Source organism: Gopherus flavomarginatus, chromosome 9 (genome assembly GCF_025201925.1).
Source record: "Gopherus flavomarginatus isolate rGopFla2 chromosome 9, rGopFla2.mat.asm, whole genome shotgun sequence".
Classification (NCBI taxonomy): domain Eukaryota; kingdom Metazoa; phylum Chordata; order Testudines; family Testudinidae; genus Gopherus; species Gopherus flavomarginatus.
Window position 1 is genome coordinate 48,929,605 of NC_066625.1, and position 23,262 is coordinate 48,952,866.

The window sequence follows — 23,262 nt, forward strand, 5'->3', positions numbered from 1 at the left end:
TATATCAGTCTTCACCACAGAGGATGTGAGGGGGAGACATACTCAGACTTAGTCTTTTCTGGTAATAAGCAGGTGCCACTGGAAATTGCTGTATCAAAAGAAGGGATGCAGCAACAAACTGATATATTAAAAATAAGTAAGTTATCTGATCCAGAGAGGATACACCCAAGAGTTCCAATTGAATTTAAGAATGAAATGGCTAGGCTGCTCTCAAAAAATAAGCAATCAGATATTATACCAGAGGACTGGGAGGGTAGCAAATTTTGTACATATACTAAAAAAGGCATCACGGAAGATACAGGGAGTTACAAATCAACAAGGCATACTTCTGTAGCGGGTCAACTGAATGAAATAATAATTAAAAATATCATAGAACATCAATAAAAGCATCTAACTCCACTACTACAAAGTTAACGCATAACTCTAGTTTTTTCAATAGGTCAGTAAAGTAGTAGTTAACGGAGAACCAACTGACAATTTATCTGGACTTACAAGAAGCCTTTGACAAAATTCCTCAACAAGAGGCTACTAAAGAAACTAAGTGGTCATGTATCAGAGGGGTATCCATGTTAGTCTGGATCTGTAAAAGCAGCAAAGAGTCCTGTGGCACCTTATAGACTAACAGACGTATTGGAGCATGAGCTTTCATGGGTGAATACCCACTTCGTCCAAAGCATGTAGTGGAAATTTCCAGGGGCAACTATATATATACAAGCAAGCAGCAGGCTAGAGATAACGAGGTTAGTTCAATCAGGGAGGATGAGGCCCTCTTCTAGCAGTTGAGATGTGAAAAACCAAGGGAGGAGTAACTGCTTTTGTGGTTGGCTAGCCATTCACCGTCTTTGTTTAATCCTGAGCTGACGGTGGTCATGGTGAACAGGCAAAGTACTGTCCTGGATCAGAAACTGAGAGAAAACAGAAGAAATAAGTAGCCAATTTTTATCTTGCCACAAAGTTAAGTGTGGTGCCACAAGGTTTTGAACTGGGCCAATTGCCATTTATTAACTAATTAATTCAAAAGGGGGATGAGCACTGAGGTGGCAATATCTGCAGATTACAAAATTATTTAGGTTAGCGAAGACTGGAGAACACTGAGGGACAGAAGGACCTAACCAACCTACCTGAATGGGCAACATAGGCAATATGATAGCAGATGGAAATTCACTGTTGATACATGCAAAGTAATGCACACTGAAGGAAAAAAAAAAAACCAAAACACTACCCATATCTTACTGGGTTCGAAATTATCTTACTAACTCAGGAGAAAGATCTGAACATCACTGTGGATAGCTCAACGAAAACCTCTTCTCAATGTGCAGTTGTGGTCAAAAAAAGTAAACGACATTAGGAGGCATAAAGAAATTGGATGGAGTGCACAGGAACTATTACAAAGCCATCATAAAATCAATGATATACCCTTACTCCCACTACTATGTTCAGTTCTGATTAACACATAGAATGTAGCTAAAAAAGACAGACAATGAAAATGTTTGGGGCATAAAATATTGTATGAATTGAGATTAAAAAAAGAATGGAACTGGTCACTTAGAGAGAAGATAGATGAGAGAGGGAACATGAGAGACATACACAAAAATAGCGCCTCATCTGCCTTTTGTATACTTCTATTCATCCAGGGCTTTGGAGCTGTGCTTCGGCTCTGTCTAGCCCCAGGCAAAAACCTGCAGCTCCACTGCTCCGGAGCTGCTCCACGCTCCAGCTCTGGGCTCCACTCCAAAGCCCTGTATTCATCTGCTCATAATGCAAAAACATGACTTTCAGTTCAGTGTAGATAAGCCCTACAAAAGAAGAAAAAAGTCAGATAGGAAAGATAGAAGAAACCTTAACATCTGTAACCAAGTAATCAAAAAAACCAAGGTTTTTCTGCCTCTTCCATCATACAACTCTGGATTACTGGGCCAAAAGAGACCTGATGAGGTTCAACAAGGACAAGTGCGGAGTCCTGCACTGAGGAAGGAAGAATCCCATTCACTGTTACAGACTAGGGACCAAATGGCTAGGAAGCAGTTCGGCAGAAAAGGACCTAGGGGTTACAGTGGACAAGAAGCTGGATATGAGTCAACAGTGTGCCCTTGTTGCCAAGAAGGCTAATGGCATTTTGGGCTGTATAAGTAGGGGCATTGCCAGCAGATCGAGGGATGTGATCATTCCCCTCTATTCGACATTGGTGAGGCCTCATCTGGAGTATTGTGTCAAGTTTTGGGCCCCACACTACAAGAAGGATGTGGAAAAATTGGGAAAAAATCCAGCGGAGGGCAACAAAAATGATTAAGGGGCTGGAGCACATGACTTATGAGAAGAGGCTGAGGGAACTGGGATTGTTTAGTCTGCAGAAGAGAAGAATGAGGGGGGATTTGATAGCTGCTTTCAACTACCTAAAAGGGGGTTCCAAAGAGGATGGATCTAGACTGTTCTCATTGGTACCAGATGACAGAACAAGGAGTAATGGTCTCAACTTGCAGTGGGGGAGGTTTAGGTTGGATATTAGGAAAAAACTTTTTCACTCAGAGTGGTGAGACACTGGAATGGGTTACCTAGGGAGGTGGTGGAATCTCCTTCCTTAGAGGTTTTTAAGGTCAGGCTTGACAAAGCCCTGGCTGGGATGATTTAGTTGGGAATTGGTCCTGCTTTGAGCAGGGGGTTGGACTAGATGACCTCCTGAGGTCCCTTCCAACCCTGATATTCTATGATTCTAAGATAGTTTCTTCACAACACTGTTGTGAAGAAAGCTAAGTGTAGCAGGTGTCTGAAAACCACTTCTTTGATGGTTCAGAGTCTGAGGGATCTAAAAGCTTTGACATAGTAGCCTTAGGTTTGGAAATTCTAGAAGACATATCCTTGCGCCACTTCTAATAATATGAGTAAATATATTTCGTAACCCTTTTGGTCACAAAGGAGAAGTATGGATTCTGAAATTCACTGTAGAATCAAAAAAAGAATCAGAGAATAGGAGAGAGGCTGGAATACAGAGTCCTCAGCATTAAAACTCTGGACAGAATTCCTGGTGCTGCTGTGTGTAACTCTGGTAACTGGACTAGCCTACATGTTCCAGACTGGTGTACCAAAACTGCTGAAGTATATCAATTTAGAACACTCAAAGAGTTAAAGATAAATGTAGATTTTTTTTAAGAGATAAAATGGGAAAACTTAAGTTACAGCAGAAAGACTAATAAGATTGGTCATGATTGATGAACAGTAAATTGACTGTAAATATTAGTGAAAAATTGGTGAACAAAAGAAATGTACCATGTCTTAAATAGATGTGCATGAGAGAGACACCAAAAAAAGCACAAAATATTTACATAACATCTTGTAGATCATATTTCAATTATCTTTCTAGGACAAACAAAGAAAAGATTTGCAGGAAAAGAATCAATGAACTAGTCAGCAGCATAGTCAAACTGTGGAAACAATCTTAAGCCAGGGAGCAAGCCTAGAAGTTGGCCTTAAAATAGGTTTAATAAATCCAACAAGAACGGCCACTCATTTATTTTTGCATTCAGATTCCTTTTTTTTTTTTTCTGGTTTATAAAGAAATGGAGGGATTTTACCCCCACACACATAGAAAATAAAAGACAGATGAATTAACTTCCCAAATATTACAACGTATCACATTTCATTGAGCAGAATGGATTTACCATACTGTGACAAATGATAATCTTTAGATTCTCACATTGACACCAAGCCCATTTGGTGATACCTTTTACACATATTTTCCCTGCCCTTGAAGTAACTATTGTGTAGAGCAACTGATCTGACAAAAAAAACCTCAGCAATAAGTATGCAACTTCTATTAGCAGTAACTATAAAAATGTAACATGTTCACTTCTAAAGTCCGTATTATAAGTTGTTACCTCCACTGTAACCACGGCACCCAGGATTCACCCCAATTTGAGGCACTGTTATCCTCCTAAAAAGTCCTGTCTCATACTGTTCTCCAAATAGTGTGGATTTCTAATGAGTCTGATTTCATCCTGCCAGAACATTCCAACACCGCAATGGTCTTAAACAATGCTAGGAATACTCACCAACCAACCAACTTATAAAACGATTTATAAAAAATAAAATAGCATTGGAGACTATTGTATGAAAAAGGAATTTGTTTACTTGTGGGAGAAGCATGCACAGAATTTATGTTCGCCGCAGATTTCTTTGCTTCCCCACAGAAAAATTACTTTCTGACGGGGAAGCAAAGGGAAGCCACAAGAGCAGTCATGAAACCTTTCTCAGCAGTATGTTTCAGGTTCCCAGGGCAGCCAGCAGAGAGATAAATCACTGCAGGGCAGGAGGCAGGACTGGGGAAAGACTCGCCTGATGGCTCCTACCCTGCACACTGGGCTCAGATGCTAATCCTGACTGGGCTAGGGAGAACTAGACTTCCTCTTCCTCTGCACAGCATCCAGGGCCAGGTCAGGCCCAACCCTAGATTTCTCCCCCAGCTGCAGGAAGCTCTGCAAACTCCCCCTCCCTCCTCTTTCCTGCACCCATTGCTGCTCAGGAAGCTGCTCCCCCATCGGCCCAACCTCTCGTGCATCCAGACTTCCTCATACACAGACCCTCCGGCCAAGCCTCACCAACATCCCCCCCCACAAACACACACACACACACACACACAGAACCACCCAATGAATCCCATTCTCCCTGCACCTGGACCACCTCAAGCCACCCACACCCAGATCCCCACCCCACCGAACCCCACTGCCCCAGCATCTGCATCCCCCCACTGAGCCCAGCACACCCAGATTCCCTTCCCAAGCTCTATCCCCCCTCCCACAGACTTCTCCCTCCCTCCCTCCCCCCCCCCCCCCGCTGAGCCCCAACCACCTTCACCTGGACCCCCTGCAGAGTCCCATTACCGTCGCAACCAGAAATCCACAACAAGCCCCAATGCATCCAGATCCCCCACTGCATCTGGATCCCACTGAGCCGCCCACACCCAGACTGCCCCACACAAAACCCTCTCAATCCGTCTGGATCTCTCACCCTCACCCTTAAGCCCCTCCACACTTGGATCCTGCCTTGCTGAGCCTGCCTGCCCACATGGAGGGGCAGGGCCCGGCTGTGGTATGGTTAGGCGCAGCCTCACCACTGAGTCTTTATCCGGGGTGGGGGAGACGAGGGAGCTGCACAGTAATCTCCCACCTCCGTGCGGCCAGTAGCCTGTGCTCCCCAATGTCATGCTGGAGCCTCCACATTTATTTGACATATAAGCTGCAGAATTTCACAGAATTTTAATTTTTTTGGCGTAGAATGCCCTCAGGAGTAATGTGATATGAGTCCAAGTGTTACTCTGCTTCACAACTTGCAACCCATTCAGTAAAGCACTTTTATATCACAAAAGGAATTCTCAGCACCATGTAAATGTGTATTAGAAACAATGGTGATTTAAATTTTCCAATTGGATTTTTATGAGGAAATCATTAAAAACAATTTACATTAAAAAACATACTTAGTATATTCAAAGTAGTCTATGTATAATCCATGGATTTAACAGTAGCTGGAATTACAAAATAAAATACTTCAGGGGCTTAAGTACCTTCATGCAAGAATTCAATGTAAATTGCTAATGTTTGGAGACAGGGAATGTAATGTTAATTTCTACCCACTGAATTTCTAGAGGACATTTGGGTATCTGTTCTTCAGCTAGGCGCTTTGAATTTAAGAGTATCATGGCATTGCGGTAACGTGTTCTTAAAGGGCAGTTATAACACTGTGGTAAAATGATCAAAGAGCACTAACTGCTTCTTCTATCATTCTTTTAAGGCCATTTCATCATTACACTCTCTGATGCACATGAGAATGGTAAACACATAACAATAATCTTTAACTATCAAAGTACTGTATCACTTCATATTATTCATAGTAGTCGTATATGGTTAAATGTGTATGAGTAACAGAAAGCAAGCATCCATAAACAAAAATGCACTGAATTCTACAGAATACTACAGAACGCAAAATGGATTATCGAGCCTATTTTGTGTTAGCTAGACCCTGAAGAAACATCAGTCACCTCCCTTCCTCCTCTCAAATCCTGAAGAGTCACCATCAATAATGCAGATCTGTTTATTCCTTCATCCCATTTAATCGAGTTTTTTAAATTTTAATCTCTAAAATTATTTTATCAATTCAATGTAAAGTTTTTGCATCCATCAGTTAATCATATTGTTCACTTTGCAAAATTAAGAGTTAAAGGTATTCTCTTAGTATATATTTAGCATTTAAAATATTGAACATTTTAAAAATGAAAGCTCCTAAGTTAGTTAGTTATTAGATATTGCTATATATAAATCTCATTTTTCCAACTAATATTTAGTTCCTCATACAATATCAGCAGGGGGGTGGGGGAGGAAGGTGTTAAGAACCCTATAATGCAACTATAAAAAAAAATGAAGTGTGTATGTGCATAAACTACATGGAATTACTCAGGTTACCATCTTTATAGAATACCAGGGTTGGAAGGGGCCTCAGGAGTTCATCTAGTCTAACCCCTGCTCAAAGCAGGACTAATGCCCAGACAGATTTTTGCCTCAAATCCCTAAACAGCCTCCTCAAGGACTGAACTCAAAACCCTGGGTTTAGCCGGCCAATGCTCAAACCACTGAGCTATCCCTCCTCCACAGTAGGCAGCTTAGGCCTTGGCTACAATGATGCTTTACAGCACTGCAACTTTCTCGCTCAGGGGTGTGAAAAAACACACCCCTGAGAGCAACAAGTTAGAGCGCTGTGTAAGCAGAGTCAAGATAAGCTCTACCCTGACATCTGGTGGAAAGAATGTCAGAGAGTGTATTTGCATAGGCACGCCTACCCTATCCCAGACTGCTGAGCGGTGGGACCGCTCGGTGACAAATGACTCACCCTCAGTTGAGTGGTACTTGCTAGACAAGGGACATGGGTTCCAAAACCCAGTGAACTGAGAGAGGCTGGGGACAGGTATCTGTGCCTGGTGGTGCAGGCTCCTTGTGGAGCCAGAAGCACCAGTTGCATCTCCTCCTCTCTCCACTGTGGAATATCAGAGTTGAATTTTTTATTCCCTCAAGAATCTAAATACAGGTTACTGAGCTGAACGCACTTTGGGCTAATGGTGCACTAGCACTGGGGCTCCCCCACGAAGACCTGAGATCACTAAGAGTTGAAATCACTAAAGACCTAAAATTACTGAGTTGAGAGCACTGAGTACTGTGCTAACTAGTGGGGGAGCCTGAGCTGGCGGAGTGGAGCAGTTGCGGGGACGGCTGGAGCAGATCACGGGACAGCTGGTGGCAGCAGAGTGGCTGGCAGAGCGGAGTAGCTGTGGGACGGGTGGAGCAGCCCACAGAGTGAACGGAGCCGAGCAGTTTGCAGAAAGAACTGGAGCAGCTCATGGAGCAGAGCAGCTGGTGGAGCGGAGCAGTTTCTGAGGACAGCTGGAGGAGCAGAGTGGAGCAGCTGGTAAAGCGGAGCAGTTCGTGGAGAAGGCGGAAGCAGAACCCACGGAGAGGCAGGGCAGTTGGCCCCGGACCACGTAAGGTGCCCCTTTCTACCCAGGCTGGGGGGGAGGGACCTCTACAGATAAACTCTCGAACTCTGGGGTGGCATTGACCAGAGACTTTTGGGTTGTTGGACTTTGGGGTGATTGGACTTAAAACCCTAAGGGGAAAAAGGACAGTGCCAAATGTACTTGGAGGTGGGTTTTTGTTTATGGTTTGTGTTATAACCCTGTTTGTGGTGTTTCTCCAATGGGATGCCGCATTGATTCCTTCCTTTATTAAAAGATTTTGCTACACTCAGACTCCGTGCTTGCGAGAGGGGAAGTATTGCCTCCTAGAGGCGCCCAGGGGGGTGTGGCATATGAGTGTCCCAGGTCACTGGGTGGGGGCTCGAGCCGGTTATGCATTGTGTTACTGAAACGGAACCCCTGGATACTGACCCGGCCCTTGTTGCTGCCAACTCAGAGGGGCAGAAGGGTTACAGCTGTAAAGCGCCAGTGTAAATAGTGCCCCAGCGCTGTACGCTAATCCCCACGGGGAGGTGGAGTACCTGCAGCACTGGGAGAGCTCTCTCCCAGCGCTAGTGCCACGACCACACTCGCACTTCAAAGCACTGCCGCGAGAGCGCTCCCGCGGCAGCGCTTTGAAGTTGCAAGTGTAGCCATACCCTTAGTGACTTAACTGGAGCACGAGCAATCAATAGACAACCAGTAGAATTGTTGATTTCTCAAATTCTCTCACAGCACTGTAATATTTATCCTATGGATTTAAGAATTCTTTTGGCTCTTTTACCTGGTATTTTGAGAGACACTAGGTGGGTGAGACAGTATCATTTATCAATCTATTTCAGCATGATAAAAGATATGGACAGGCAGTATATTTCCCCATTCACAATCCAAATACACAGATAGGTTATTTTAAATTTAGTGAACATAGGCTACTACTTTTAAATTAAATCTCTAAAATTTGTATTGCAAGAACAACCAGTTTGATATTTAGTGATAGCACTTTCTATTATACTTTGGGTATGTCACAGCCTACTTTTAACATGTCACATTTAACTACTAGATTTATTACCATCATATTACCATGCACCACATTAAATGTCTGTTGTAGTTAAGAAATAGACATACAAACCAGTCTGAGTATTACATCACTAATAAATAAGTTTTGGGATTTCTCCTATACATCACCACCAAAAGAAAAGCCTACTATTGCATTTTACTAGAGTACATCATTGATTTGTGCCTTTTCTCCATATGTGTCAGTCAGTCTCATTAGGGCTTGCTGGGCGGGAGGGGAGAGGGTAACATTAGAGCAACTATGAAAGAAAATATTTGTTACCATTTACAAGTGAAGCAATTAAGGAGCTAGGTAACTAATATTTAGCAGAGTAGATGAACGTCTAGAGAAAATGGATAACAAATCAAAGGAACACTGGTACCACAATGATGGGAGATTGTGAAAAGAAAGCAATGTTAGCTACAAAAAAAATTTTTTTTAAATTAGACAAGTGAGAAATAGTGATCTTGATCCTGCAGCCAGTTGAGTTCTAATCTTGCAGCCACTGAAATCAAGAGAAGGTTGGCAATTAATTTCAGTGGAAGCAGAATCAAGCCTACTTTCATTTCATTAACTTCTCTCTCTAAGCCAGAACCCAGATTCCTCACAAAACAAACTAATAAATATTAGATAAAGGCAACAATTTCATTACTCTTTCCCCTCTCACACATGCATTACAAAGTATGAAAATGAAAACAAATCCTTATGCATTTTTAGAAAAAAAAAGATCGTAACTGTGATGGCATATATTTCATGAAGTTGAAGATTTCTAAAAGGCTAAAATTACTGTAACACCTGTTTTCAGTCCCAAAGTGATCTATAGGCTGCAATTTGGAAATTATGTATTGTTACATAAATAAGAAATATATTTGCCAAAAGAACGTTAATACTGTTCTTTATGTAATTTTCTTGAAAACACCCATCTTGTTCCATTTCCATGCACCTTCATTGCTTCATATTACTGACTAAGAGGAAAGCATGCATTAAACATTTTTTTAAAATCTCATGCAGATAGAAAGCCACAAAAAATTGAGCTAGCTGAATATTATTTAAAAAAAGAACGACACGCCTGAGCTGTGTTTAGATTTCTCTGAGGATGCTTGCATAATTTTATCTTCTCTTTCAAAATAAATAAATTAATGGTTTCTCATTAAGATACATAATATATATATGTGATGATATCCATAGTTGTCCTCCTCACCTACACTCAAGACATGAACTCAGCTCCACCAGAACTAACAATGCAAGCCTCTACACAAATTTCAAAGACCCAACATTTATTAAACCTTCAAACAAAAATGTGGCATTTCTCTCCCACTTCCCCATATTACACTGCTCTGGCAATAATCAATCCTAGAACAGAACAGTGACAAAAGTCTGATCTCTTGCAAACCACCAGGATACTTTATAGCCAAGAATAACCAGGTGTGTACTATATCACTTATATAGAGAGAAAGGAGGAACACCACTAAGCCAAGAAACCCAATTTAAAATGAAAATGACAATATTTTCCACACAATTCCTGTTTGTGACATATGCATACTACGCATAGGTATATGTATAAACTGATCAAATCTGTGTAAATTTATATATTAGTTTACTATAATAATTTCATCATTAATCAACAACCATTTAATCGAAACAAGCCTGTGATGGGGTCTGCTTACCCTGCACTAGCCCAGGCAGGGTTAAGCCCATGATATTGACAGCGGAAGTCCAGCCTCCCTGGCAAGACTGGGCATGCGCCAAGTACTCTAGTAGTATAAAGGAAGGGAGACCAGCTCATTCTGGGCTGGAGGCTGCAGGGGAAGAACCTGCCTGGAAAGCTCCTGTGGAGGGCCAGCCACAGCCTCTGACTGCACTGGGAATTAAAGCCATCCATGGCCTGCCTGCACCCTGGAGGAAACCGTGGAAACCTGCTGAACACAGAGGACCCAACATCTCATGGGAAACCCCAACACAGACTCTAGTAGGAAGTGACCCAGGGAGGGTGATGGAGAGGTACCTCCCACTTGGGGAAACTCAGTGTGTTTCAGTAGGACCCCCCACTGAGTCAGTGGCAAGCTGCTATGCCACTGTTAGGGCCCTGGGCCAGGGCCTGGTGGAGCTGGGTGGACCTAGGCCCCCCTACCGGGGCTGCCACACCCCATAAAGGGTGCCCCAATGCTATAGACTCCGGCCACTAGGCCATGTTGCCCTATGCCAAAGGGCTGCTTTATAGACTGTGACTGATAGGCCACACTGCCCTGACCCTAGGGGTGTGGACCATCACAAGGACCTACAACTAAAAAAAAAATTTTAAGAATGCTAAAATGTGTAGTAACAAAGTAATATCACTGCAAACGTGAGACTGAAAGAAATAAACCACCCACTTACAACTTAGCCAAGTAGCAATGTACTGCCTTCCCCTTGAAATAACAAACTTTACATAAAGCACTATCTAGAAAGATTCTGCATAATACCCTGGTAACTGAGTCCATTCACTTTGCTCTTTTAACAACTATGGCTGAAAAGTTAGAAAAACTTATTGTACAGAAGACTAAACTAAACCAACCAGTTGCTACTAACTATGCTGTATTCTTGTTGCATAAAGTCCAGATTGACTTGCAATAGTCTCTTCTTTATTCACAAAGAAAAAACATCAAGATGGCCTTTCACTGCACTCTATTTATGGGCACTTATGCAAATACCAAAACAATACATCATGCATAGCCAAGGAGGTGTTGTTTTCAATCACGTCACTTACATGTCAAATTATATGCTGAATAGTCAATATACATGTATGACAAGTATTAGATTTATTATGCAGGTGGTGTTGGTGGCCTGTGATATAGAGGATGATCTAGTGGTCCCTTTTGGCCATAAACTCTATGACAGAGGTCCCCAACGTGGCACCTGTGGGGGCATCTTAATGTGCCCCCGTCCTGGCCCCCGGGAGAGCACCCACTGATATGCTGCCAAATTTCAGTGGCATTTCAGCGGGGATGCCTCTCAATGACGACACTTGTTGCCAACAAGTGACGTCATCGAGAGGCATCATCGCCAAAATTCGGTGGCATTTCGGCGGGTGCTCCACTGCCGCAGTGGTCCTTCGTCTAGCACCCACCAGACGAAAAGGTTGGGGACCACTGCTCTATGACATCAGTAATTCCTTTAGTACTTGTGTTTATAATTATTTTGCAAGTTAAATATATACAAAAATTCTTAATGGAAATAATAAAATTTGCACAAAATCACCCAGGCAAACTCATGATCTTATAACTGAAAAGAAACCTTGACCTCCCCACCCCTATCTGTTTCTGTTTTGTCTTCTCTTGCCATTTCACGTCTAATCTCTTTGATTTAGGTCAAATATCTAGATCTCTGACCCAAATAACATATTTTGGGAATTTAATAATCATTCCATAAATAGTTAAGACAAGAGGAATTATGTCATAAATGGTGACTTGGGACATTAAGTCTGGTAATACTCTTACCAACAGTAGCAAAAGGGTAAATTAATAATTTAAAAGTATACTTTGTTTTTTATACTTTTACAAAGGGCATGGGCTTCTTGTCCCTCTAGCCACTATGGTTCCTGTTAACATTAATGGGAATTACATAGTGCAACAATGTAAAGAATAAACCGGTCAATCCTAATAATATGTATTAGGAATATATAACCCTACAGTAACCATATGGTGGAATTCACTCCTGGGGCTCTGCTGCTTTAAGTCACTCAAGCAGTGTGTGTGGGTGGTTGTTTTTGGTTTGTTTGTTGTTTTTTTTTTTGTTAAATGGCACCTGCAGCACCCAGCAAGTACATTATATTTTATATACTAGAGGAACAAAATATTTGTTTTCCAAGTGCAGTTGTCCAATATCATTCCAGAACATGCAATAACTGCAGAAACAATCTGAAGTTTAAAATCTTACATGCCATCCAAGCCCAGTGCTAAGAGGTAAAAGTGGCATGAGCAATCTTTGCAGATCACCACTAATCTGTCATTTTCAGAATGATGACACAATTCTAGCCCTATTTCTCCAGTCCAAAGACAAAAAGATAGTACTTTTTTTCCTAGATCATTTTTTATAGAAAAATCACTTACTTGGCTCCAGGCCACAGACTCAAGCCAACTTCCAGAGAATCTTCTTTTGGTTCCAACATTTAGAGCATGTTTTTGGTACTCTCTCTTCGTGGGGTCCCTTCCCACTTCACTACATCTTTCTCTACCCTATCCCATTTTTAACATCCTTTTTGTAAGGTACAGGCCATAATTGAAAGTTAGAACTTACAAAACTTGCATTTTGTACAGACAAATTCTCTCCTATCATGTAAATATCAGCCATCATACATACATATTTTATAGCAGGACCCACACTGACAACCCCCATGCCAAGTTCCTGCCCAATGTGATTTGAAAGAGCCACACTATACCATGTAATAACAGAGCCTATTAAGTCAAGTCTATGAAGAAACTCCACTGCCTGATCAATAATTTCTTTTTCAACAAAACCTCAACACCACCACCATCTTTAATCTCAAAATGCAAAAGCTACAATAAGATTTCCAATCAAAAATTGAAGGTTTCTCGGTACCAGAAACCAGATTTTTTTTTCAGCATGAATTCAAATGCCAACAAAGGGACAAAAATGTTTTTTTCCTCTTTTAGCAAAAGCTTTGCAAACTAAGCAGCTTACACTATTAAAGACTTGATAAGCATTCTATAACATTAACAGATTTGACATTCTTTGTAAGATTTAGAAAATGCTAATTCATATTATATTTCAACTGGAGGTGATTTAATGAAAATCAGGATTCATAATGGAAACACTAAGATCATGAACTGTAAAAATCTGTCAAGTGTGACTATTATAAAAAATGAAATGCTGCAAAACCATTAATTGAAAGTCTTGTATGCCTACCAATCCCACTGTTAAAAAGGAAAGAGACACAAGCAATGCAGAAGATCATAAGTGGTCACCTGAGGGGTGACACAATCTAACCCTATTTCTTCCCACCCAAAGACAAAAACATGAGATATTTCTCTCTAATTTTTAAATAAAAAATTACTTATTGGCTCTCATTTACCCAACAGGCTCACCCTCCGCAGGCCGTCATTTTTCGGCTGGTAAGCAGTCCCTGCTGAAATCACCAAACCAGGTCTTGCAACTCAACTAGGGCCCGATTCTGCTCTCACGGATTTCGATAATAGTTTGCCCACAGACTTCAATGAGAGCAGGAGACGGAGGTGGGAATATTGAGGGACAAGAGACCCAGGTGCCTCCGGTGTGTCTCCCTGCACCGAGAAGTGGCAAGGATAACTCTACTGAAGGAGACGTGCAGTGGCCTCTGCTGGTGCATGTAAGGTGCCCAAGGCTGTCCCGCTCTCACAAGTGGAACGGACCTTCCCAGAGCTGGGGAAAGGTGCCCGTAAATGCCCAGCCCGGACCAACCGCCGTGACCTTTCCAAAGCCGCGGGGCTACCGTCCCCTGCCCGGCCAGCCGCATCGGCCCCTTCCCACCAGCGCGCGGGCGCAGCGGTCACCCAGGGCAGCCCCTGCGCGCCGCGCCAGGCCACTACTGCAGCCACCACCCACGCGCGCCCGGGCGCAACCTCTGCGCGGCGCGGAGCCCCTCTGCCCGCCAGCTCCCCCCACACCGCCGTCGCGCGCTGCCACAGGGGTTCGCCCGACTGGTTACCTGCAGGGCTCTGCGAGCTGCTCCTGGCGGCGGCGCCGGCCGGGTCCGGCTGCCCTAGGAGCAGGGCGATCCACAGGGAGCCGAGGAGCCGCCTGGCTCCCCGCGCCGCCATCGCTCCGCGCCCCGAGCCCGGCAGCCGGGCACCCAGAAGCAGCTGCCCCTCCCCCGGGGGCTTCTCCGACCGGACGGGGTCCGCTCGCCCTTAACCGGGCGCTGCGTCTGCGGCGGCCTGAGGAGAGGGCTGCCCTGCTCGGGCTCCGGGGGGCGAGCGCCGTCCGTGCAGAGAGGCCGGAGCCGGGAGTCACTGCATCGCGGGCCGGTCCCAGCGCCAGGCTTCGCGTCCCCTGCACACAGCGAGAGGGGCATTCGCCGCGCTCCGCCCCCAACCACCGCCGCCCGTGCGCATGCGCCAAACGCACTTCTCTCCTCTCAACCCCCTCCCAACGGGAGGCGGCGCGCTCCTGCGACGGCCAACAGCCGGGGGCGGGCGGGGAACGCCGCCTCCCCCGCCCCCGCCAAGAATCCCACACTGCGCCTGGAGAGAGAGAAAACGCGGCGCGAAGGGGGCGGCAGGAAAACCCAGAGAGGGGCCGTCCAGGGGGTAGCACGGCCGGGCCCAGCGGGAGCCGCTCCTAGCCGGGCACAGGGCCCCAGGCAAGGCTGTGAGGGGCCACCGGGCCCTGCTGGTGCAGGAACAGCGTCTGCTCCTCTACACCCCCCACTGGTCCCCTACACCCCTCCCCTCCCGCCGCCGGGTCCTCTGTACTCAGGGCTGGCTCCAGGCACCAGCATATCCAGTCCCGGTGGACTCTTGCACACGGGGACATTATAATGGGGTAGAGGTGTAGTTCAAAATATTTTGCTATGGACAATGTGTATTTTTGCACTTTTAACTAGATAGCAGCACTCAATTTTGTGGAATTGAGCAATAATTTAGAACAGTTTATTGTTCACCTTGATTAATAATCTGCTTTATAACACTTGCCTGGCAATCTGGATGTTCTCCTCAATTTAGTCATCTTCATACTAAAATGAGAATATTCCTGAATTTTTTTCAGTTGTACTTTGAGAAACTGAAGAATGAAAATCTTGCGGTACCCAGAGAGTGTATCTATATAGCACTGTGATCACAATGTTGGATGGTTACAAGGGGTAACCAATTAATAAAGCTAAAGGTATTGGTACAAATACTGTTATGTAAAGATATAAAACTTGGTTCACTGTTTATATTTTGTTCAGGGTTATGGTGAGAAAAGGGTAACTTTGTACTAGGGCTGTCAAGGGATTAAAAAATGAATCACGATTAATTGCACGATTAATCGCACTGTTAATAATAGAATACCATTTAATTATTTTTGGATGTTTTCTACATTTTCAAATATTGATTTCAATTACAACACAGAATACAAAGTGTACTCTGCTCACTTTATATTTATTACAAATATTTGCACCGTAAAAAACAAAAGAAATAGTATATTCAATTCACCTAATATAAGTACTGTAGTGCAATCTCTTTATCTTGGAAGTTGAACTTACAAATGTTGAATTATGTACAAAATAATGACATTCAAAAATAAAACAATGTATAACATTAGAGCCTACAAGTCCACTCAGTCCTACTTCAGCCAATTGCTCAGACAAACAAGTTTGGTAACATTTGCTGGAGATAATAATGCCCACTTCTTGTTTTCAATGTCACCTCAAAGTGAAAGTAGGTGTTCACATGGCATTGTTGTAACCAGCATCTCAAGATATTTATGTGCCAGATGTGTTAAAGATGTCCCTTAATGCTTCAACCACCATTCCAGAGGATATGTATGCATGCTGATGCCTGGTTCTGCTTGATAACAATCCAAAGCAGAGCAGACTGATGCATGTTCATTTTCATCATCTGAGTCTGATGCCACCAGCAGACGGCTGATTTTCATTTTTGGTCGTTCGAGTTCTGTGGTTTCCGCACATGAGTGTTGCTCTTTAAGACTTCTAAAAGCATGCTCCACACCTCATCCCTCTCAGATATTGGACAGCACTTCAGACTCTTAAACCTTTGGTCTAGCACTGTAGCTCTTTTTAGAAATCTCACGTTGGTACCTTTGTTGCATTTTGTCAGATCTGCAGTGACAGTGTTTGTAAATCAAACAACATGTGCTGGGTCATCGTCAGAGACTGCTATAACATGAATTATATGGCAGAATGTGGGTAAAATAGCAGGGGACATACAATTCTCCCCCCAAGGAGTTCAGTCACAAATTTAATTAATGCACTCTTTTTTTTTAAATGAACATCATCAGCCTGAAAACATCACCTCTGGAATGGTGACTAAAGAATGAAGGGGTGTACAAATGTTTAGCATATCTGGCACACAAATACCTTGCAACGGCGGCTACAAAAATGCCATGTGAACACCTGTTCTCACTTTCAGATGACACTGTAAATAAGAAGCATGCAGCAATATCTCCCCTGAATGTAAACAAACTTGTTTTAGCAATTGTCTGAACAAAAGAAGTAGGACTGAGAGGAGTTGTAGGCTCTAAAGTTTTACTTTTTTTTTTTTTTTTTTTTTTTTGCTACATAACTGCCCTCAAAAACAAAACAAACTATATTTGTAAGTTACACTTTCACAGTAGGGATTGCACTACAGTACTTGTATGAGGTGAATTGTAAAAATAGTATTTTTACTGTGCAAATATTTTAATCAAAAATATAAAGTGAGCACTGTACACTATGTATTCTGTAATAGAAATCCAATATATTTGAAAATGTAGAAAAACATCCAAAAATATTTAACAAATTTCAATTGATATTCTATTGTTTAACATTGATTCATTTTCTTAATTGCAGTTAATTTTGAGTTAATCGCATGAGTTAACTCTGACAGCCCTAATAATTACTTGGGGTGAGGGGAGGAATATCGGAGTATTTCTACTTATAAATAAATTCCTCCTGAACATCCTAGGACCTGCTCCATTCTCTCCATATTAACACATAGTAATACTAATTATATCATTTGAGGCATCCACAATGAATTATATTAATTTATATTAAACATTGGGAGACAGATTATAGGTGGGGTTGGTAGTATTGCCTGTTAAAGTTGACCAACACTTCCCATAAGATCCTGTTTTCAGTTGCTCAGACCTTTGTCAAACTAACTGTTTGGATGAAATTTTCCATGCCAGCTGTCTCCTTCAGGCAAAATTTTTCTGGAAGACTTAGTGAAAATGGTTTAGCTGTTTCTGAAAATGAGTCTAGGGGACAATAAGTTGTTTTACCAATGTTAAAAGAAATCCAGTGACTGTTTTAGTAAGACACTCTAGTGCCCCCATACTTTGGAGAAGGGACTTCTAATTTCATAGAATATTAGTGTAGGAAGAGACCTCAGGAGGTCATCTAGTCCAATCCCCTGCTAAAAGCAGGACCAACACCAACTAAATCATCCCTGCTAGGACTTTGTCAAACCAGGCCTTAAAAACCTCTAAAGGTGGAGATTAGACCACCTCCCTAGGTAACCCATTCCAGTGCTTCACCACCCTCCTAGTAAATAGTGTTTCCTAATATCCAACATAGACCGCCCCTACTGCAACTTGAGACCATTGTTTCTTGTTCTGTCATCTGCCACCACTGAGAACAGCCGAGCTCCATCCTCTTTGGAACCCCTCTTCAGGTAGTTCAAGGCCACTATCAAATCCACCTTCACTCTTCTCTTCTGCAGACTAAATAACCCCAGTTCAGGAATCTGCCTTTTACCATCCTTGTGAAACTCCACCCAAATCCATCAACCTCATGAAGAAACTTGCACAAATACAGACAGATATCATCTTCCTTTACCTCATTATCTCTAGCTTGCTTGCTAGCATATATATACCTGCCCCTGGAAATTTCCACTACATGCATCTGAGGAAGTGGGTATTCACCCACGAAAGCTCATGCTCCAAAACGTCTGTTAGTCTATAAGGTGCCACAGGATTCTTTGCTGCTTCCACCCGAATTATACAGCTTTGAAAGACTGCAGTTTTCACATACTCAAATTGCTTGAGCTTTGCAGTTTAATTCCACAAAGGTTTCATCTGCTCTGAGCACACCCCAGTGCAGAGCTGCAGGGGGTTAAGCAGGACTTTCCCTGCAATCCCAGTTCTGGGCTGCTCAGAGCTTTGCTGGATCTGGGCACAGGAACTTAGACCAGGGAACCAGTCTTTTCTATGCTCTAAATGTCCCACTTACTGATGCCTAGGCAGCATAGATCAATAAGCTGTCTGAATTAAATACAGGACCTGAGGGAAAGACAGTAAATTTGAACAAAGAGCCTGGAAGGGGAAGAAGGAAACTGGGAGCTGGAGAAGGGGAGACTAGCTAGGTAGGCAAGGAGATTGGGAGCTGGGAGAGGCAGAGGGGGTTGGGTCTTGCCCACACCAGGAGACTGAATGGGGAGATCAGGTGAGAAGCTGGGGAGGAGACAGAACGAGTAGTTTAGGGGGAAAGGTGTGTGGGGGGGAAAAACTGCCATGACAAGGAGCCAGGGTGTGGGGCAGAACTGGGACTTTTCTTGCTGGGCAAAGAAAATGAGATAAGGATCTGGGTGGGAGGCTGAACAAGAAGCCCAGGAAGGGAAACTGGGAATGGGAGCCAGGGGGATGCTGAAGGTGGGTGTGGAGGATGGAGGTAGTAGGGTTACCAGATGTCCCGATTTTTATAGGGACAGTCCTGATTTTTTGTGCCTTTTTCTTATATAGACTTCTACTATCCTCCCACCCCCATCCCGATTTTTCACACTTGCTGTGTGGTCACCCTAGGAGGTAGACAAATCAGATGAAGAGCCAGCAGGGGTAACTGGGACCACTTGGAGGAGGAGACTAGGGCCATATCTCAAAATGTAACTGTAGATGGAGAATTATCCTTGAGTGGGTGTGTTTTTAAGTGGTTTCCTCCAGGGATCAGTTCATGGCCCTATGTTCACATTTTTATCAATACCCTGGAAGAAAACAAAGTCATTACTGATAAATTTTGCAGTTGATACAAAGACAGGGGGAGTGATACATAAGAACAGCCATACTGGTTCAGATCAAAGGTTCATCTAACCCCATATCCTGTCTTCCAACAATGGCCAATTGCAGGTGCCCCAGAGGTAATGAACAGAACAGGTAACCATCAAGTGATCCAAATAATGAGGAGTACACATCATTGATACAGAGCTGGGTGCAAGCACACATTGTGCATTTTACTACAGCCAAATATGAAGTTATACCTCTAGGAACAAAGAATGTTGACCACATTTACAGCTTGGGGGGGACTCTATTTGGAAGCAGTGACTCCAAAATGGGCTTGTGGGTGATGCTGGATAATCATGATTTTCAGTGCAATGTTGTGGCCAAAAAGACTAATGTAATCCTTGAATGTATAAACAGGGGACTCTTTAGTAGGAGTAGGGAGGTTTTATTAGTTCTTAACCAGGGACTGGGGCTAATCAAGAAGACTAGGGCTTCAAAAAGCCCGCTCCTAAGCAACTAGGAGTGGCTAACAGGGGAGTTTTGTAAGGGAGTTTACAGAGGGTGTGCGAGGGGGGGCTAGATACACTTTACATTCCTTAAATGTCTTTAAACCAAAAGCCTAAACCACACCCTAATAAAAACAAAAACAGCAAAGGAACAAGCTTCAGGAGTAAAAAGAGAATGCAGGCAGAAGCCCAGCAACAGAGTGGGCATGTCAAGGCTGATTTCCCACTCTGGAATTTTGAGTGCAGAAGGTGGGGGCCCGCAAGGATTCTAAAAAATAATACTGGCCACTCCAAGCCTGTGTAAAACTTCCAAACATACAGCTTTTCTCTGACCTTGGATGGATAGATGCTGCCACCACCCAAGTGCAAAAAAACCCCTATGAGAAACCCAGGAAGGACTACTTGGAAATTCCTTTCTGCAGGGTACCCTTAAGCCCCTTCACCCCAACTCCAGGGAAGAGCTGAGAAAGAAAACAAAGAAAATCAGCTGTTGCCACCGGCTAATTAAACATGTACAAAACAATTAGGACACAAAAATCCAATCCTGTTCTTAAAAAGGTAAATTTTATTAATAACAAAAGGAAAGAAAATATACCTAAAAACTCAGACTATTGCTAGATTTTAAAATAACCACTTCTAAGGATTAAGTATCAAAATGACTTTCTTGAGGTCCAGCTTAAAGGTTACAAGCAAAACAAAAGCACCTGGGGTTAGTTAGTATAGAGGAGTCCACAAGCCATACAGAAATAAGAGAGATAAACCTAATCACGTCTTCCTAGACATTTCCTGATCTACTTACATATCTGGGGTTTCGAATGAGTAGTTTCTAGGTAAGATCTGATGATTTTTTCATACCTGGCTCAAAGCTTCTTACAGCATTGCTGCTCTATGTTTCTTCTCTGGGAGAACAACCACAGCAAACAAAAAGGGAGTCTTGTTTCAATTTTTGAAAGTTCTAGCCTTCCCATTGGCTCTTTTTGCCAGGTGCCCACTCAGTTCCTTTTACCTATGCATGCAGTCAGATTTTTTAACCCTTTACAGGTAAAGCAAGTAGAGAACAGCTACTAAAAGGGATTTTGTAGCTAACTGGCCAGCTGGATGTCCATAGAAGGGAGCTACCCCACCCACTGTATTTATCACAGGGGGCTATCTAAAGCAGCATGTATGATTACCTGCCCTAATAGGCAGGTGGCATATGTATGCATTCGGTGCAAGGAGCTCCTGGCCCTCAGAGATCGTGTATAGGCTTTGGAGACCAGAGTTGCCGAACTGGAGAAGCTAAGGGAGGCAAAGGGGAATGCAGGTGAGACTTTTCAGGACACAGTAGAAAAGGTCCCACCTCCAGTCTGACAATCTCTGTGCTGTTGAGTAGGATGAAAATCTCAGGGAAGGAGAGCATCTGTCTGGAGCAGAGGGAAGCAATCCCATAGGTGGGATGTACTATTGAGTGTCCGGGAAGTGGGCAGGCAAAGCCCGCCCACTGCTAAAGGATCCCCCCACAGCCTAAGGGTAGGACCCACAGGACCACAGAACCCACTGATTATGAGGGACAACTAATAAGAGAACAGGGACAGGAGTGCAGTCAAAGGGTCATAAGAAGGGAAACTAATGGGGACACCGAGCAGAGAACCCCGGACAGCGCCCACTGCTCCTCGAAGGCATCAAGGGAGCCAGTGGACGCCGCCCAAAGGAACTCCGCCCGGATATGTGAACGGACCATGGATCGGAAACAAGCCCCACAGTCACCGGAGTCTCCATCGGCCAACCTCCTCTCCCTGGTCGTGTAGATGGCCTTTTTAGCCAGGGCGAGGAGGAGGTTGACCAGAAGGTCCCGGGACTTCATGGGGCCATGGATAGTGAGTGAGTAGAGAAGGAGGTGAGGGGAAAAGTGCAGCGAGAAACGCAACAGAAGATTAGTGAGGAGCCGGTATAGGGGCTGCAACCTGGCGCACTCTAAGCAGACGTGCGCCAGGGTATCCCTCACGCCGCAGAAGGGGCAGATGTCCAGGACAGGGGTAAACCACGCCAAGTACACACCCGTGCTCAAGGCCCCATGAAGGAGCCGCCAACTGATGTTCCCGGCAGGCCTCAGGACCAGAGTGGAGTAAAGGCTGACCCACCGGGGCTCCTCACCCTCCAGAGGTGGCAGGAGGTCCCGCCACTTTGTATCGGGGCGGGACACGAGGCTGAGGAAGTGAAGGGTGTGAAGCACGAGCGTGTAGAGTTGTTTCCTTGATGCGGTTCGAAAACAGACCGGCTGCAGATCATGCAGCCGGCTTGAGGAGAAGGGGCAGGGGGGCCGGTCGGGTCTATGGGGCAGGGGCCCGATGAAAAGGTCCAGAGGGCTTGGGATGGGGGGTGGGCGGGGCGTGCCCTCCCGCAGGACCCGGTCGAGGTAGGCCCGAGCAGCGGGCGGCAAAGCAGCCTCCACCTCCTGGAGTACGCGCCGGGGAGTACAAGGTCTGGAGAGCCCCATGCGTTGAGCGAGCGTCAGGGGATCCAGCCAGCCTCCCCGGTCGTAGTCCAGGAGGTCTCCGACCCTGGTAGCTTCCACCAGGACCAACCTCTGGCGCACCGCGGGGGACTCTGCCACCTGCACACGGAGCTGGGGATTGTGTAGCAGGGGATCCGCGAGGAGATCTGCCCCCTCGGTGGCCGCCACGGACCTGGTCTCAGAGAGCAGCTTCCAGGTCCAGAGGAGGTCCTGGTAGAAGACCGGCAGCCCGGAGAGGTCTCGCGGAAGACCCCTCGGTTCGAGATAAAGGAGCTGCCGGTCGTATCGGAGCCCTTGGAAGCGGCGCAGGAAGGTGTGCGCCAGTGCTCTCCACGCTGGACTACCCGCAACATAAAGAAGCCTCTGCAGTGCCTGGAGGCGGAAGACGTGGACCTGAGTGCACAGGCACTTCAGACCCTGCCCTCCCTCCTCAAGGGGCAGGTGCAGTACCCCTGCAGGGACCCAGTGCAGTCCTGGCCAAAAGAACTCCAGAACCACCTTCTGGAGGTTGGCCAGGAAGCCCGGGGCCGGGACCAGGGTGTTGAGCCAGTACCAGAGCATGGACAGGACCAGTTGATTGAGCACCAGTGCCCTCCCTCGAAGGGAAAGGCACTGGAGGAGTCCTGTCCACTTCCGGAGCCGCTCCGCCACCCTGCCCTGCAAACCTTGCCAGTTCTCCAGCGGAGACGGATGCGTGGCGGAAAGGTAAACGCCGAGATAGAGCAGCAGACCCGCGCTCCACCGGATGGCCTGAAGTGCGGGAGGGAGGGAGCTCGCCTGCCACCCGTCCGCGACCACCAGGCCAGAGTCTTGACCCAGTTGACCCGGGCGGAGGAGGCTGCCGAGTACACTGCCTGGCAGGCCACCACCCGTGCCAAGTTGCCTGGGTCTTGGACCACAAGGAGCACATCATCAGCGTACACCGACAGGACCAGCCGCAGCTCCGGCTCCCGAAGCACCAACCCCGTCAACCTCTTGCGGAGGAGGCAGAGGAAGGGCTCGATGGTCAGAGCGTACAGCTGGCCCGAGAGGGGGCACGCCTGCCACA

At 45.1% G+C, this 23,262-nt stretch overlaps 1 protein-coding gene across 9 annotated transcripts in view; it reads right to left on the reverse strand.

The window, feature by feature from the left end:
- The window catches only part of NEO1 (neogenin 1), a 549,782-nt gene extending 535,185 nt beyond the window's left edge, over positions 1–14,597 (reverse strand). For all 9 annotated transcript variants that reach the window (XM_050968064.1, XM_050968062.1, XM_050968067.1 and 6 more), the window contains exon 1: positions 14,230–14,597. In XM_050968064.1, the coding sequence (XP_050824021.1) occupies positions 14,230–14,341 (112 nt within the window). In that variant the 5' untranslated portion in view covers positions 14,342–14,597. The remainder of the gene's footprint in view (positions 1–14,229) is intronic.
- Between the last annotated feature and the right edge of the window lie 8,665 nt (positions 14,598–23,262).